General features: G+C 40.6%; 1 protein-coding gene across 1 annotated transcript in view; it reads left to right on the forward strand.

The window, feature by feature from the left end:
* Positions 1-18,705, forward strand: part of LOC116672026 (partitioning defective 3 homolog) — a 398,621-nt gene that overhangs the window by 238,125 nt on the left and 141,791 nt on the right. The window contains 1 exon segment of the mRNA XM_032503572.1: positions 9,410-9,596. Within this exon segment, the coding sequence (XP_032359463.1) occupies positions 9,410-9,596 (187 nt within the window).

Consider the following 18,705-nt stretch of genomic DNA (forward strand, 5'->3'; position numbering starts at 1 on the left):
CCATCTGAGGGACACAAGAATTGAAATACAAAAAAGATTGTAGAACTATTAAATAATGTCACTTTTTGAAGTACAGTTATGTAAGTACATGATTTCAATTTAGGGCCACATGGTCCAGCTACACAGGTGTTTTCACTTGTCTAATTAGACCGTGCGGGTGTGTACGACTTCAAGTCACGACTCACAACTTAATAACATTTCAGGCAAAGTCACCACAAACCCTTCTAGCTAGCATTAGCGTTAGCAAGCTAGCAGCTACCTACAGTTGACGTTAGCTAGCGTTAGCTGATACTACCGATTTCTAGTTGGCGACATATTTTGGGCTTCATTTGATAAACATAACCTGTAGTAGTACACAGTGGTAGGTGTATTGTTTTGATTACCATATGCGGAATTACTTTATGTTGCCTATTTATGTCTATTTATTTCCATTTCTCACCGTTAATCATTGGCGTCTGTACAGAATCAACAGGGGTCGACATTGTTGTTTATGTGTGTGTGACGTCCAAACTGTAACTGGGAGTGCGACGATCTGGTACGAGTTCACAGGTAGTAAGTTACGGGTTTGACTGCCGTTCCATGGCACTTTCATGGGTAGAAGGACCCTGTTCACCCGTACATGCTTTTTTTTTTTTTAAACTTAGACATTTCCCGTTGTTTGTGTCCTTTGTTTACATGAAAATGGAGAAATTGCCTCTGAAAATGATTATTTCTAAAAGCTCCGGCCAGGAGTGGAGATTTTGGTAAACTTTGTTTGCACGCACAGTATGATCCTGTCCCCATCTTTGTTGATTCATTGCTTATTCATTGTTATTTTCGGGTTTCTGATTGGCTAACGTGGGCTTGAGCTTCTCGTTACACTGCTGTTACACCTACAGGTTTGGCTTGCTCTTGACGGTTTATATACACAGGTTTTTGTAAACTAACACTTTTCCGAAAACTGACAAGTGTGCACAATGTTATTTTTGAAAACGGAGAGGGTGAAAGGCATATGTAAATGTAGCATAAGTTGAGAGAAATGTCTCCATTGTCATTCTTATTTGCTAATGAAGTTTTGGTGACCTTACATCAGTATAGCTCCGCCCAACCTCTACATGAGCTGAAGTCTAATTAACCAGAGGGAAAACAGCAGTGTGGGTGTGCAGCTCAGCAATGCTATATTTAAAAGCTACTTATTGTAATATTGTGATATGACAGATTCATGGCGAAGCATCAGGCTTTTGATTTTCCAGACATCTATTTTGCTATTGGGGCATACACTACAATAGCTTCCATTTTATATAATAAATGTTTTTCTGTTTCTTGCATTCGTTTTACAACTGTGTTTCTTCTTTTTTACTCACTGCTAGTGGATGACTTGATTTATATTTAATTCTAGCTTTAAGTTACACAAGAAAAACATGGATCCAGTACACAGTATATATTTGTCTTCAGTGTATGGATGCTCACCCCAGGTTTACAGTTAGTGTAGCTGGTGCTTGTGTGAAAAGGTTGAGGAGGTCAGAAAACATATTCCCTGATATAGCATTTAAAGTCTAAATAAGAGCCTACACTGTGGATGGGTTGACCTCTGGAATAGGAAACCCGTTTTGCCTCATTAAGGTAATATATGCCAGAGAAGTGGTTAGGTTGACGCTGTAAAAAAGATCACCTATGTCAGTAGCAACAGCATCTTGACCACTTTATTGACTTCCATACATTGTGTGGAAATATTTTGAATTTAGCTGTCACCAAATCAGTTGTTCAACACATAGTCACATTTAGTCAATATGGAATCATAGGAACGGCCGTGAAACCATCTCCTAGCCCAAGACTCACTAAGAACTGCTTATGACTGGCCACATGAGTTCTCTGTTCCTGGGTCCATGGAACCACAGATTGACTCCACATGTCTCCGCAAATCTCACTATTTGGTGTCCCTATTCAAATCCTAGACATCTGAATCTCAACGTTGTGTTTCTCTACAAGAGAGTTAAGAGACACTATCATGAAGCCAATCGACTATATGTTCTGATCAATTGCGATGACGAGGGGATCCCTCATGTAACATGGTGAAACACCATTATTGTTCTGTTTGGTTTGGTTAAAACAAACTCTGGTGCATTTGTCCAGTTGCTTTGGGTGGGTGTAAAAGCTGCCAATGAAACCCTGGTGTGGATCAAACAACAGGGCTGAGAAATCTTGTAAAGGTGGGTCTCAGTCTGCTAAGAAATCCATGTTCCGATTCATGTAAACCATTCAGGGAGCAATATTTGCTTGTACCCTGTGTGTACATTGGCAGGTCATTAAGTGTGTGAAATAGATCCCACCTTAATAAGATCTGTAATATTTCTGAATAACCTATTTTTTGTGTTGTCACAACCTGTTACTGTGCAGATCATTTGGTTGATTTGCCGTGTCATAATACTAATAATGCTCATAATCATCGTGCGCTCTTTGTCACACCAGAGAACATTACTATCCTGTCAGTCACAAGACATTCGTTTCCCCTCGTGGGTCCTGATGATGCAGGATGCAGGATTACCAAAACTGTCCAATCAGTGAGTTACTTGTCAGTTTGTATAACTTAATGTATACTGCTCTTGATTCACTTGTGAAAAGTCAGTTTGAACACGAACCGCACCAGAACTTAAAGGCAACAATGTATATCTTTTTTTTTTTCTCTTGGTCTGAACCAAATGACCCAAACTACAGATGTGAAAGCGCCTTTAGAAAATGGCACTGATATCCCCTGGTGATAATAAGGCTTTGGTTGCTACCGGTGTGTACTTAGGATGATTACCGGCTGCAATCTGTGAATGGGCCTGATAGCTGTTGCAGCATGGATCAAGTAATGCTCTCTCCTTCATTCAGATCAATTGGCCAAAGTGTCACTGAGGAAGGGAGGACGAGACAGAGAGAAAGTGTAAGACTATGTGATGGACAGAAATGGTGGAAATTGTGTAGGAGAAGGAAGATGGAGTGGGGCTATTAGTGTGACCTCTCACCTTACAGCTCAATGTTTCAACGGGCAATGCTTTGTCAGAGGGCAGAGAAAGAGAAGAGTTCTGGTCCGTTTGGATAGATGCAGCCAGGTGGCCTCTCTAGCCAGAGAGCTCATCTGTGTCTGTGTCTGAGAAAGAACATATCTGCTCCCATACCATGGCATAACTTCCCCATGTCGAACATCACTGGCCAGAGGGCTGAGTGTGCTTCAGTACAGTGGTGGAACTGTGACTTTAGCTATATACTGATTGTACTATTTAAGAGGGTGCTGCTGCAAACTTGTCAAGTGTATGGCATAAGGACAGGCTGCTTTTACTGGAAGATTTCCTTTGCACATTTACCTTTTTTTTTATGTTCTTATATAAAAGATGATATGCAGTGGGTGGACAGATAGGATGGCATGACTATAATGTGGCTGTCTACATGTGTACAGCTCAGTTCACTCAAGCATGAACTGAAACAAACTTCCTTTCTAAGATTATTTTTTGGGTATTTTCGGCCGTTATTTTGACAGCTGAAGAAATGAAAGGGGAGAGGGGGGGGAATGATATGCAGCAAAGGGCCACAGGTCTTAGTCGAACACGTGTTACACGAACCTATGTTACAATAAAATGGCATTGAAATGAACAGCCACTGTACTGTGATCCTGTTTTGCCTTCACAATACAATATTATGCCTCATGGTAAGCCCCACCCAACAACTTGTGTTTGTTTTTATCAGGATGGATGGTGACTGTAATGGTGGGAGCTGAGGTGGTGGGTAGTATGCGTCTGCTTCTGTCAGCATGACTCATGAGAAGCTATCTTTAATTACAGTGTGACAAAGGCCACAGTGGCACATGTTGCCAGATAACTCTTTTCCTGGCTGCATGTATGGTAGGCATGAATCAGAAGCTCTTTAACAAATACCAAATGGTCCTTTTGTGAAAGAGCCAGCTTCTGTGAACCATTACTTACAATTGGAGAATTTTTTCATCCCCCGTGTGATGTTATCTACACTGACTGCTGAGTCATTTGTGATGGCATTGAGATATTTATGTTTTAGTTTATTTTTTGCCTCATTCCACAAACTGAGTGAAAGGCTCCAATGTTTAAGGATTGTAGAGGTCATCACAGGCTGAATAACAGCGGTTTGATTGTGGCCGAGATAGCGGTCCTGGGATTTGGTGGAATGAATCACCTCATTCACAGTACTCACAGGTTTAGATGCTAGTGCCATTAGGCAGGGGAACTAAGACGTAAATGTTGCTTCAGAGCAGCTGTAGCTGAGGAGGTAGAGCGGCCATCCACTAATCAGCTGGTCATGGTTCTGAACCCTGAGTTGCCCCGATGCTGCGCCATCGGAGTGTAAATGTGTGTGTTTATCTGATGAGCAGGTGGCACCTTGTACGGCAGCCTCGGCCAGAGTGAATGCGTGAATGGTGATTGGTTCCTGTACTATGTAAAAGAGCTTTGAGTAGTCGTTAAGACTAGACAAGCGCTATATAAGAACAGTCCATTTACATATATAAATGCTGTCCTTTCACCATTTAGCCTGACCTTCCCTGAGCAAAATGATGTAAACAACAGAAACAACACTCAGAGCACCTAAAAAAAGACTATAAAGACACTGAGAATGTCTTCTCTCCTTATTTCATCAGCACTTGTTTGCATTCTGAATCATCTCTCCATAATGAACAACCTTGACTTCCAACTGCCTCAGTCCCCATCTAGTTGTGGTGCAAACACACACATATACACGTCCGTCAATCTGGCTGACGAAAAGGATGCAAACTGTCTCTGCTGGTACGGTCACCTGCTCTTTTTTCCACTTGTCACCGACTGTGAGGAGCTGGTAAAAGACGATTGTGTTTAAAACAGTGAGTGAGCAGCTCCATAAGCACCCCAGTGCGCCAAAACACCACTGAAGGGGCTGTCTCTCCAGATTTTCCCCCACTCTGCCTTTTGCTTGTTATCTGTGTCAGTCAGTAAACCCAACACAACAAACATACTGCCCCTAAGAACTTATTTTCTTTTGGTCTACCTCTGTTCAAATCTACTTTAGTGTGGTGTAATTCATTGTATTGGGGGTCGATGGTTGGGTGATTTCCCTCTATGCTTGTTATGCTGACAGCTGAAGAAAAGCAAGTGCTGCAGTTTCTCTAATTATTATCACCTTTCAAATCATCAGCCTGGCCCCAGCTATACCTGTCCACTAGCCATTCTTTGAGTGAGTGTGTGTATGTCCTACAGCTACTTAGCAAAGAGGGAAGTGGGATGACTTTAACAACTCTTCATCTGCAGAGCTGGCTACTTGTGTCAAGAGGTCCTGACTGGAAATATTTAATCAAGCTGGGAGAGGGAAGCTTGCCGAGTTACTAATTAAAACAGTGTCCTCTGTTAGCAAAAGTGGTCTGCTGACACGAGTGAATGTAAGGTGATTATGAGTTATGTATTGTCTTTAAGAGTGCATATTGGGAATATAAATGGTGTCCATAGGTGTGGTGTACTTGAAACACACTCAAAAGCTTTTACAGAGCTTCTTTTACATTACCACTATACGGCATGTCTTTCTCAGGTGGCTTCTGTATTGAAATTCTCAGTGTCGCTGATGCAACCGAAATGGTAACGCCACTCAGCGGCTAAGGCAAAGTAAAGGCTGGTTTGAGAATGGCCCCTGTGGACACACAGCTGCAGGGCATCAGTTATTGACACTCTCACACTTTTGCTAAAGTGACGGTAAAGTAGAGACACTGACAACGAAGTAGGGAAGGAAGAGTGTTTGAGAACTGATAAGTGTGCAAGGACTCTGAGGACAAACCTAACCTGTTGTATAGAAGTAACAGAGCATAGAGTACATAACAGAACAGAGAATACAGATAGAATATAGATTCTCTAAACCATGTACACATTATTGATACTTATTATTGAAACTACACACATAGTTCTGACCATAGACTGTGATATGGTAAATGCCTCTTTATCATCAGTTGTCCTGAGAGCTGGCCACAATAACGAGACAAACTGGTACATTGGATGATTTGGAGGACAAACTGGAACTATTGTATTTTTTTGATACAATAAAAGTGCATGTCACAACTAATGATATAAAGAAGACATAATTAAAAATAAATGATTATTGATACCCAGCTATAATTTAACTTCTTGCTAGTTGGTCCGCCTGCTGTGAAAGTGATAGGTCTAGCTTAGTCTAAGCGACTTCCTGGAATTGATCACTGTCATTACTCCAGGCCTGCTGATTTACAGTACAGGGTGAATTCAATTACCCATGGTTCTCTGTCAAGCTGCCCAAGTGAGAAATGGCCTTCATTTCACCTGGACAGTGTTGGCAGCCATCTTAACTGGTTTAGAAGAGCTGTCCATAGACAAAGGGATAAGGATTTCAAAAGAATCAATTAACAGATGTGTAAGTACTGTACCAGGACAGGCTTTGGGGAAGGTTTTCTATGCATGGTATAAAGCAACTTGCCTTTCTTTAGCATTACGTATTATTTACCGGGCTTGCAAAGTAAAATAGCATTTTGGTGGTACTATTTAGTGCATCCACTGCAACACTTAAAGCTGCAGTAGGGAGATCTGAGAAAACGTGGACTTAGCCTAAAAATTTGAACGAGCACACCTTACAGGTCCCTCCCCCTTGCTCTCTGCTGCGCTACAGCCCCCCCTCCACAGCTCCTCCCCCACAGCGGGGCCTGCCGTGAACGCGCAGGCTAGTAAGCAGGGCCACCGATGCTTTCCACATCCTCATGGACAATACAGGGGATTTACTCTGAGTAGGGTATAGCTTATATAAAAAAATTGCTTATTTAAAATATTTCTATTAAAAGTTTTGTAAATATTTTCAATGAAAGGGTTTAAAATGATTTTTTATGTAATCGCTCATTTGTGACAACAAAAGTAGCACTTTACACAATACATTACTGAATTACCTTTTGGATCTAAACTTTCAGTAGGAATGATGAATCAGTGAGGAAGCTCAATAAGCCAAGGAATAACATCTTAGAAATATGTCTTTGGTTTTATTTTGCATATGGGTAAAATAAATCAGCTTTTTCAGAAAAGTACTCCTGCACAAGGAAATACTGAACATTTTGATTTGGACTGAAGACGATTCCTTCACGTGCCTCTGTGTCCGGGGCCATGTCTGACCTGTTGAAGGAGCACAAAGAATTTGTGTCAGACATTTGATTTACAAATTACATCCTGAGGGGGAAGAAAACGTGTTTAAAAATAATCAAAAGTAGAATTCTGCATTGCCAAACTTCGACAGGGACAGCGCACAATTAAAGTTGTTTAACCATAGCTACATTTGTTGTGATTGACAAAAAAACATTTTGGCTTACTAATTGTAGGTATCGAAACAATATTGCTTATACGGAGGGTGAAGGAGTTAGCAAGTAAAGTTAATCTTCACCTGCTACAACATTCCTGCTGTGCCACAAGCTAACAAGCTAACTGTTAGACTTAGCAACAAGCTACAGAGTAAACTGAGATTTGCGCTATCACCAGTGTACTGAAAGTGTACTGTAACCATCGATATCTTAGTTGTGTAGTTCTTAAAAAATGAAATAAATCAAGCAGGGATACTTACATGTCAAGCAGAAATGTGGCTAACGCTAGCTCTGAATCCGTGTTGAATCCTTCTAGGAGGCGTAGCTCCCTCCACCTCTGAAAAGCCGCTTCGATGTTGACCCTCGCTTTATTTCGGGCTCGGTTTAATTCTTAAGCTCGCTTTTTGTCATCGGTCTTCTTCTGTTTGCCCGTCTTTGTTTTCTGAGCAGGTGTCACTCGAGAAATTGGCAGTTTTCCTGAAAAGTTATTTCTCCGCGATTAGCACAACTGCAGCACACTGGCAATCTTGAGCTTGAACACGGCACGCGCTGTGCGGGGGAGGGGTATGAGCGGCGCGTACACGAGAGTGATTGACACTGCTAAGACAGTCCTCCTTGCTCTGATTGGCTGTTTCTGACCGGGAGCGGTGTATTTCTGCTAGTGGCAGTAAGAGGACAGAGAGGAGCCACAGGAGCTTGATTTTTTTCACAGATTATCTGTCTCATATTCTACTGTCAGGACATAGTGACAGTTTTAACAAATATGTAAAAAATACATTTTTACAAAAGTTACCTACTGAAGCTTTAAGGGTTACTATTTAGATTTTCGGTTTGTGTTTGACTTTGACTAGTGGTGCTTTTTTGGTGTGCGTGTGTGTGTGTGTGTGTGTGTGTGTGTGTGGGATGGGGGCTTGGTTTTCTTCCCTGCACAGCTGTTTTGTTTTGTATCTTGTTTTTCTTACATATTTTCCCTTCAAATGACTTAACTACACTATACACCTCATTTCCGCGTTGATTGGTCTTCAGAGTTCCTTCCACAATATGCATTTATCATTTGTCGGGCCCCAGTGAAATTAAATGCCTCAAAGATTCATGTTGGGATCCTGCCAGGGTAAATATTGTTCTCTGCTGTCAGTGATTACACACAATTGTTCCTAAGCTATTACATTTGCAAAACGGCCCTCCGATTATTGAAACAAAAGCAAAGACCATAGGAAGTCCAACATTTCAGTAAACCTATGTCTAATAGCAAGCAGGTGTGTGCTTAAAGGTTGATCTCGTCACTTGTCTTGACTTTTGTGTTCACGTGTCTACGTCCAAACATAAGTCACGCACTGATCAATTTGCGAGTGAATCTTCCACTTCTGCGTTGTAATGCCACTTTTCACGCCGCTGAACAACCCTTCTCCTGCCCTCGTTGCTGAGTGCCAACTGCTGCAGAACTATTCCCCATTGACTTTGACTGAGGAGCAGCCAAGGAGCGATTCAAACAAGTCCTCAGCAGGGAGGCCCAGGCAGGGCCGCATACAGATCAGGGGAGCTCTTCTTCTGCTCATATTTGTCCTTGGAGAAGAGTGAAGGAACAATGATAAAACTATTCAGATCCACAACTTTTGTCTTTCAAGAGACTGGATTCTGGATACTAGACATTAAATCAGTCATTTGGGTCTGTTCTGTTCATGTTTGTGTATTTTTATGAGTGTAACAAGCCTGCAGCATCTGTGTATGCATGCAGCTTTGTTTAACTGTACCTCATAAGCAGAATGATTTACGCTGTTTAAGAAATGTCGGTATCCTCCGGGCATGTCCTGATATGAAAAATCCATAGTACAATTATCTTGGCCAAAGTTATCTCTGTCTATAGCATTATCTTGGTAATTACTAAAGTAAGATAACATTGTTTGTGATAACACAACACGTGTCTGTGGAGGAATGTGTGTGCATACTTTGCTTCAGCATGTGTAAACATTTTCTCAGTCTGATTTTGTCACACTTATCAGACACCACAAATTAAAAAAAAAAAAAACCTTGAGCATTAATGTCATGTTGTGTTGTATAATTGAAAAAGAAATTAATCTTCCCCCTCTCTCTTAGGTAACTACCATCTCTCTCCCACTGTGAACATGCCGCAGGACGACATAGTGATGATCGAAGATGATAGGCCACCCCTGCTACCCGTCCACCTTTCCGACCAATCATCCTCTAGTTCCCACGATGACATGGGCTTCGTGGGAGAATACCCGGTGCCCTGGATCCACGAGCTGCCCGGTCAGAATGAATGGTGAGCATTGGGTTGGTTTTACTTTTACTTTGGAGTCGGCTGAATTATTTAGAATGACTTTAGGTCCTACGTGAAGAAAGCTGGGCATTTTCTGTATCTCCAGTTACAATGTGCAGGAGGTTTAGGAAGGTTCCTGCTGGTCATTGGATTTCTGGAGTATCACTGAGTGGTGAGAGTGATTTAAGATTCTGCAGAAATTTGTGAAAAGCAATAGAAATACCTATTATATACAGTATATATACATATATACATATATATGCATTTTTACTTATTGCACGTCGTTGCCTACAGTTTGATACGGGAAAGTTATGCAATTTTGCATCCCAAAATCTCGGTAACGTTTGGGTAAATATGCAGTTGTGTGACTGTGTGTTTAGTATACACTACATAGCAAAGCATGTGTGTGGCCGCGTGTGTGTTTTAAATAATCGATGACCCAGCAGCAGTCAGACTGTGAGTAAAAAAAGTCAGTTACAGCAACTCCACCTCTCCAACCCCAACCCCCCTGTGGGATTTCAACGTCCCACTCCGTCTACAGAATGCAGCCCGACTGGAGCACCCTCATAATAAAATATTAAGCCTGGGCTCATCAAACTTGTCACAGAACTAAGTCTCTTAGGGACACGACCGCTTAAGCAAAGCAATCCTTACCGACCAAGAAAAAAAACAAGAATGAGATTTCAGCACTGCTGCACAGCTCTGTGCTTGTCTTTCTTTTTCTATTGATGTCACTTAAAGGTGGCCTTTTAAAACAGATAGTTATAGCTGTTCATTCTTAAATGTATATTAACTTACTCTAAAATTACTCATGGCATTTCCTGTGTGATTGCAGTCTTCAGGTATGAATGAAAATGTAAAGACAAGACATCCAATCATGTCCTCATTTTCTTCTGAATGACAAAGTCCGGGACTGCTTTTACAATAAACGCAGCTCATAATTAACTCTTCCTTTTTTGCTATTTATTGTGTGTAATTTTTTAGTTCAAAAAGTTGTTCTTCTTGTTTCCGATTGGCTGGCTGTGGCAGAACCACATAACTTTTTTTAAAAGATGAAATGCTGGCTGCCACAAATAGAGATGCTCAGTTTATTTATTCATTTCTTTAGTATTTTTATTTCTTTTTCCCAGGAGACTCTCTACTTTCTCTCTCTCACTATTGCACGCACTCTCTCTCTCTCTCACTCTATTGCACTCTCTCTTTCTCTCTCTCTCTTTCTCTCCATTTCTTGCACTCTTTCTCTCATTTATTATGAATGTGTATATTTGCTCAGCATGCCTGTTGTTCATGGTATGTCAGAGGTTTGTCATAGTGGATTAGGTCCACAGCATATGGCTGAACAGCACTCCTCACACACTGTTTACACACGCACATACACATTCCAGACATACACACAACCACACACACTTACGCGTGCATGACGTGTGCACACACAATGCAAAAGTGTGCTATATACCACTGCCTAGGGTTATAGTGAATTATTCATATCCTCAAAGTCTCACACACACACACACATATTCCCCCCCACACACACACACACACACATACACACGCATGCAGAAACACACATTCTCTTTCACTCAAATGCTAATAGCTCCTTAAACGCACCAAGTGTGTATCCTCTATCTGACTGACTTTTACTGTTTCTCATTTTCCTTTTTCAAGTGCCCTCAAAATCCCAATAGATACCACACACACACACACACACACACGCACACACACCCACACACACACACACACACACACACACACACACACACACACACACACACACACACACACACACAGCGGTAAAGGCATACTGAGCCAGCAGGGGATGTGGTCCAATGTATTGGAACTGTTACTTTTTAATTAAGCTCTTGCAACAGTAAAGCCAGGGCCCAGTACGTATTGAATATGTATTGTGCAGAGCTGTGAGAGTCTCACCTCTGGCCTCCAGTATTATGCAGCCTTCCTTTCTCATGGGAGGTGCCTTGCCAAGCCCACAGCTATACAGTGCATACACAAAACACTAAAGTGGCTGGCTGGCTTGTAACATGATTGTAATTCAGGTTCTTTCTCTTCATGTCCTTTTTTCACTCAGTGGAATTTAACTATTATTTTTCTCTTGCTTTCCCCTTTATTAATTTCTTTCTTTTTTTTCAGCACCAACACTGTGTTTGACTTTCTTTAAACATAGAGTGGCAAGCCAGTTGGCTTGTATAATTAATTTAATCCTGGCTAACTTTATTCTATTAATGTAGGGGTAATCAAAAGGCCATTTTAGCATCTGGTAGTGGTTATTGTAAGCTTAAAAATTGACTAAAATAAACAAGCAATTAAAGACCCCATTTTTTAATAATCTACTCCTCTACGTCATAGAATATTTTAATAATACATTCTTATCTGTCCCTCTAAAAATTCCCTCTGTTTCAGTCTTCCCCTCAGCAGGTATACTAGTGAATGATAGCGTGTTAGTGTTAGTGTTTTAACTTGTAGGCCCCCAAGATAAATGGTTGTTTTGGAGGCAGAAATCCCATCTCACACAAGACACATAAATTGACCTACTTTCTTTTTTTCCTGACATCCCTAGCCAATATCTAATGGGTGTGTGTGTGTTCTCTGTATTTGCGACTACACGGTTCTTTTTGTTGCACGTTTTACTGTGTGAAGACATATGCCTGTTTTGCCTTCTCTCTCAGGTGCTCAGAGCTGTCCTGTTGTTATGAACCGTTGTTATACCACATGAGCTTTACGGGCCTCAAATGATCATAAAACGGGTTATAAATATTACAGCCTCATGCTTTTAGATCTTTGTTAAACTCCTAATGTACAAATATCCAAGGTTTTATTTGTTGCTGCTGTATTACAGAGTGTTACAGTATTGCTATTAATACTTTTACTTCTCTTTTCATGAGCTAGATGGTGGTAGTATTGAGCTTAGTGAAAGTGGCTTGTGTGTAGAAGTTGGTTGCTGGTTGAAATCAGACCAGGTGGTAAAGGACATGATATGGCCTCTTGTCTGCCAGATGTAGAAGAGTTTGCTTGCTTAACCCTCCTGATAACCTCGGGTCGAATCTGACCAATTTTCAAATCAGATATGTGGGTTTCTTTCAACCAGATTGTCCAAAACATTAAAGTGGATGGTTCCATTTGACAATCTTCATAAGTAAAATAAATGATCCGCTCAATACTTGTTTTTTGGCATTTAAAAAAAAATGACAAAAGAAGGTTGAAAACAAAAACAAAAATGTCAAAAAAGCACCGAAAATAATCGGCAAGGACATCGGAAAAAGAGACAAAAATGTCAAAAAGTGACAAGAAATGTTGAGGAAAGTGATAAAAATTTCAAAAAAGATGACTGAAACTGCTAAAAAAAGTTTTCATTTTAATTTTTAACCCAGGAAAACAAAAAGTTGCATGGTGAAGTCTACACAAGGGTTAAGTCCTGGAGGTGTGTGGGGTGAGAGGGTGCGTGATTGAGATTGGGAATCAGGGAGGGGATGGAAACCAGCATGTGTCTTCAGTCAGGTTTCACTATATAAATAAAGGTTGTAAGTTATTACTTTGCATATCTGCATTGAGCATTGGGTCCTGACCCATCACATCAATTCCCTTTGCAGTGTCCGCCTCCTCCTTCACTAGTTTGAATCCAAAGCCAAACAGGAAAGACCACGTCTAAATGATTTACAGTAAAATAGATAACACACACGCTGGTTTATAGTAGCTTTGCAGAATAGTCTTGATAAATAAGTAGATGAAGGTTTTTTTTTCTCCCAGGAACAGAATGTAGACCAGTGTCAGAAACACCATTTAGTTTATAATCGTGGCAGCTAATAATACAAGCAGATCCGTCTCTGATGCAGGAGGAATGTTCCTAGTTTCCACCTGGTTTTCATCCCACAAGTTCATAAAGTGCAGTTGCAGGGTATGTCGGTTCCCTCCCTCTAGCTGGAGTCCCAGTCCAAGTCTTTCCCTTTTGACACTGTACAAACAAAACATTTGTTGGTGTTCTAAATTCGGTAAAAATCAATCAAGAAATGATAGTTTAAAAATCAGCCCATATCATTAACGATGTTCAGTGATAAGGCATTGGCTTTCCTACTATCTGCATTAAGCCTATACTGTATGTTGTAGGCGTAGATTTGGGGGGGGGGGATGCAGGGGATTGTGTAGACAACACACTCCCTGAAAGAGGTAAAACAACTGTTCAAGGGGCGAAAAAACCTGTACGGAAAACAAGGACTGTGTCTATTTGTGTTTCATTGGGGGGGGGGTTAAAGAACAGTAGCATGAAAATAAAGATAGATTTATGTAGATTTAAACTTTGGTGCTTCTGGCTTTAACAAGTTCTCATTCTGTAACAGATTGGTTGTTGAGGTGTAGGCTACATGATTCCTTAAAAAAAACATCCCGAAACACGTGTGATATTTTGAATATGCAGAAGGTTTTGAACAATACAGGAGAATCATTATTTCCTTTACATAAATAATGACATTTGCACCATAAATTGATGCAGAAAGGCCCACATGACTGCATACAAATCAGAAGAATGCAGTAAATGAATTAGTTGATTTAGAATTTCTGGGGGAGGACATCCAGACCCCCCGGCTATTGTGTGTGTGTGTGTGTGTGTGTGTGTGTGTGTGTGTGTGTGTGTGTGTGTGTGTCCCATATTGGAAACAAAACCTACGCCTTTTCTGTGTCTTCTAAGAATCTAGAAACTCTTCACTGCACCATCACCATGGTTCCCTTTCATTAAAATGTCCCCTAAGTAGTTTATCTAATCTTCACCGAGGTGCTGTCACTACCCGATGTAAGTCCAGTGCAGATGGGAGTTGCGCATGCGTCACTTTGCTACAATGAGGTCACGGAGATCTGTTTAGCCACAGAATAATGAGATACATTACATAGCAGTAATTTACTATTTAGCGTAAGACATCACATTTTTACGCCATCATCCCTGATGTCAGTTCTAGATTAGAGTAGAGGCTGAACTAGCCTACAAGATGCTAACAAGAGACGTCTGTTATGTCAACACAGTAAAAATGGACCTACAGAACTCACATCTGCACTCGACTCACATCGGGCAGTGACAGTGCCGTCAACTTTATCCCTCAGAAGCCAAAAAAGCTTTTAAAAGTATTCGCAATGGTTTTCTTGAACATCTAACCAACACAAAACACAACGTCCCTTGTTTAAGAGAAGTTTGCAGAAGCACCACAAGTGTAAACCCTTACATGGAAAGGACTGAAGCAAAGCATCTTGACTTTGAAGATGATGATTTTAGAGAGACTGAGAATGTGCCTCCTCCCAACAACAAAACCTCTCTGCATCCTCGTGCTATTTTTTTCATTGTGTTGTGTTTCTTTTAATTTACTGTAGCTGCTTGTACAAGTAAAGGAAAGCATAACAAACCTACCACTTCTGTGAAAAAATTACTATCAAATTACTGTAGCACTTAAAATGCAACATTAGACCACATTAGTACCTTTTTATTGCACTTTATTAACCCTATTTCCTTAAACTTTAATTACAGTTATGACTTATTACAAGACAGTTAGGCTCATGTAATTACACAGTACTGTGTGAACAGAAGTTTACAGTTTTCCCCACATAATTACTATACAGAGCTTAAGCTGTGGTTTTGTAAATGTTATTGTACTATGATTAGGATTTGAGAGTTTTATTGTTCTTAGAATTTAAGAAAGTCTCCAGAGAAGCCAGTCATGCGCTCAGGAACGTATTTCAAGTAGAGGGGGGGGGGGGGCTGCCTGCTTATGTGCATGTGTGTATTAAAGTATAGAACTAACAACTTACAGATGTAGTTCATTTTCTATAGTTAAAACTGAAACTTGGGCAAAAATCATAGGGAAGGATAACTTCATGATCCATGTAATTGAGGAATAGAGGCTGCTTTTGACTTGGTCAACAGAGCAAAACTGAAAAAAAGATTACCACTTACTTTGGTGTCAACATGTAATTATTGATGTGTCTGTCTCATATCTCTGTCCTCAGAATCAGCAGCTGTTTCTGCATGCAATGTTGCTTTTTATTAGTGCTGTCAGTTACTGCGTTACTAACGGCGTTAATGCAAACCCATTTTAACGGCGTCAGTTTTTTTATCGTGAGATTAACGTTCTTTTTGGCGTAGCAAATTTTGTAGTTCATTCACATGCTGCTTCAACAACTAGTTGGGTTAGAAAAACTACAACACCACACCACAAAAAAACAGTTGCACAAAGCAAGCTGTTCTTTTCCATGTTGAGAAGAGCATAAAAATGGGAAAAAATAATGGGACAAGAAGAAATCAAGGAACATTTAGACCAGACGAAAAAGTGCGATTAGTTGCGTTTAATTGCGAGTTAACATTGACATTAATGCGATTAATCGCAATTAAATATTTCAATCGTTCGACAGCACTAGTTTTAATCTCAGCTGACTCTGGGTCAGGTGTTGTTCTGTGCGCACGAGAGGACGCATTCCATTTCAACCAAGAAACAAAACTGGTTTTATAGGCAAAATTCATCAGGCAGCAAACAAACAAGTGTAAATTCTGGATTTTAGGATAACATGCACACTGTCTGAGACTGTCATTTTTTTTTATTAAGGCCTGTTATTAGTAAGTTTGGGACTATTTAAAGTGAAAAAATGTTATGTCATTTTCTGTGCCATTAATTTGCTGTGGCCAATTATATTGACCAAAAATGTGTTTATCCTTAATATTTGCCACGTTTTTCTTACTTGGACCACAGCAGACTGACACATACAATTCTTTTTTTTAACTATTCAGAAAGGTAAAATGATACAACATCAGTGAGAGCCAGGCAAACCAGCGCACATGCTGTTATTACCATACCAACCGCTGTTATCTTAGCAGGCCTGCATACCACCTGCATTATGTTTACTATCTGCAGGAGGAAAGGGTGCATGTGCAGTTCAAATCAGGCAATGGCCTACTGTGATATGAGTAATACGGTGCAATGTTTTTAAATAATACGTTGCTTGTACGACTTATTTGATTATAGGATTCTGTTTGCAAGTAAGTTAACCCATAGTCATTAAATTATTGGGTTAATACTGAATATTTGTATTTTACCATTTGTAGATCATCACAAAGTAACCTTGCAAGGATGTGTGCTATTCCAATTCCACCTATCACACTCCTTCCTCAGAGACTCTTTCCCCCCAAATATTGAGAAAATATTGGCATAGCTTAAACTCTGAAAATGACCTGTTGGTTGAAAGAAATAGGATTGCTTGCATGGTCCCTGTGCTGAAAAACATATTCAGAATCTCTATTTATAGCTTCAGGAAGTGTGATCACAAAGGTCAACAGTTGAGCAAGTAGAAAAAGAAGTTAGCTTAAAGCGCCCATATTTTGCTCATTTTCAGGTTTAAAATTGTATCCTGAGGTTGTACCAGAACAGGTTTACATGGTTTAATTTTCAAACAACACCATATTTTTGTTGTACCGCACATGGCAGCAGATCCTGTTTTCACCCTGTGTGTTTAGGTCTCTGTTTTATCTACAGAGTGAGACATCTCACCGCCTACCAAGAGCCTGGGTCTGTCCGAGGTTTCTTCCTAAAAGGAAGTTTTTCCTCGCCACTGTTGCACTAAATGCTTGCTCTTGGGGCAGTAACTAGAAGTGTTAGAGCTTTGTAAATTATGGAGTGTGGTCTAGACCTACTCTATCTGTAAAGTGCCTCAAGATAGCATTTGTTATGATGTGATACTATAAATAAATTGTACTTGAATTAAATCACTTCTATACTATGAAAGGTTGGGAGTTGCACAAGTGCTGTAGCTCGGTAAGATCCCATCAGCTAGATAACTCTTTCTCCAGCTTTGGTCAGTCCAAGACTGGATTAGCTGGGAGACTTCTTCTAGACCAGGGCCACTTGTGGAATACCTGCAGAACAGGGACAGGAAGTAGTTCTTTTGGAGGTTACGGTGAACTATTGTGTGTTGTAGCACTGTTGAGAACTAGATAGCATGCTAGCGCTAGCATGCTACGGTTAGCCATCTCGTCTCGGCTAGTGACGTAGAAAGCCGTGCAGATGTTGAACAGCTCACCTGGAGACTGAAGGCAGAGGACATTCAGAAACCGGATCTCACTCAGAACAGCATGGATAGTTTTTTTCCAAGTTTATATGTGTGTGGAAGCACCAGAGACACAAAATAACCCTACAAATCCCTGAAAAAGGGATTTTTTTTTTATACAATGGGCACTTTAAAACAGAGAAATCACTCCCCCACATGGACCCCTAGGGGCACTTTCACAACCTTAATATGGGTAGACTACTACCATTCCCATGGCTTGGACCGCAATCTGGATGTAGATGACAGAGTGGAGGGTAGATGTCAATTCTCATTAAAGTGAGAGGGAAGCAAAATGGACAGTGAGAGAGACAGAGAGAAAGAAAGAAAGAGAGAGAACTAGACTGTGTCACAGGTGGAAACATCATTTCCCAGGCAGCCTCTGACACAGTCTGTCAACCAGCAGAGACTGAAAAGGACTCCATGCAAACATACACACTTATCCACACACACTGCTGCTGCACAGAGGCCCTCGGTCTCACGAGTGTTTAGATACACATTGGCTGGTAAACAATTTCACAAATTAACATATAAAGTGGAAAAGGTCCACATAGACACGAACAAACAAACTTCCCAACTAACATTAAAAGCAGACTGCCTACTTCAGTGTCTATCCTCTGTAATGTAACTAATAATCACAAGTGCTCTATTAAGCACATGTGTTTTTCCCATCAAGCTATTAGCATAACTACATATAAATGCAAACAGCCCTGTAGTGCGCGCACACACACTTTTTGACTAATCTCACATGAGTATTTAAGTTGGTAGTGACTTTAACACCAGGTATTACACACACACACACACACACACACACACACACACACACACACACACACACACACACACACACACACATTGCAGGCATTGGTTCTCCTTAAATGCTAATCGTCTCTTCTACCTTTATGAATATTTACCCTGTCTCTGTGGTGCACCATTGCTACAAGCATGTCATACGTGCTTTTATTTCTCTGCTCACCTTAAATCTGTTTCTCTACGGCTTCCTGTGTTGTGTACTGTGTGTGTGTCTGTG

Source organism: Etheostoma spectabile, chromosome 22 (genome assembly GCF_008692095.1).
Source record: "Etheostoma spectabile isolate EspeVRDwgs_2016 chromosome 22, UIUC_Espe_1.0, whole genome shotgun sequence".
NCBI classification, from domain to species: Eukaryota; Metazoa; Chordata; class Actinopteri; order Perciformes; family Percidae; genus Etheostoma; species Etheostoma spectabile.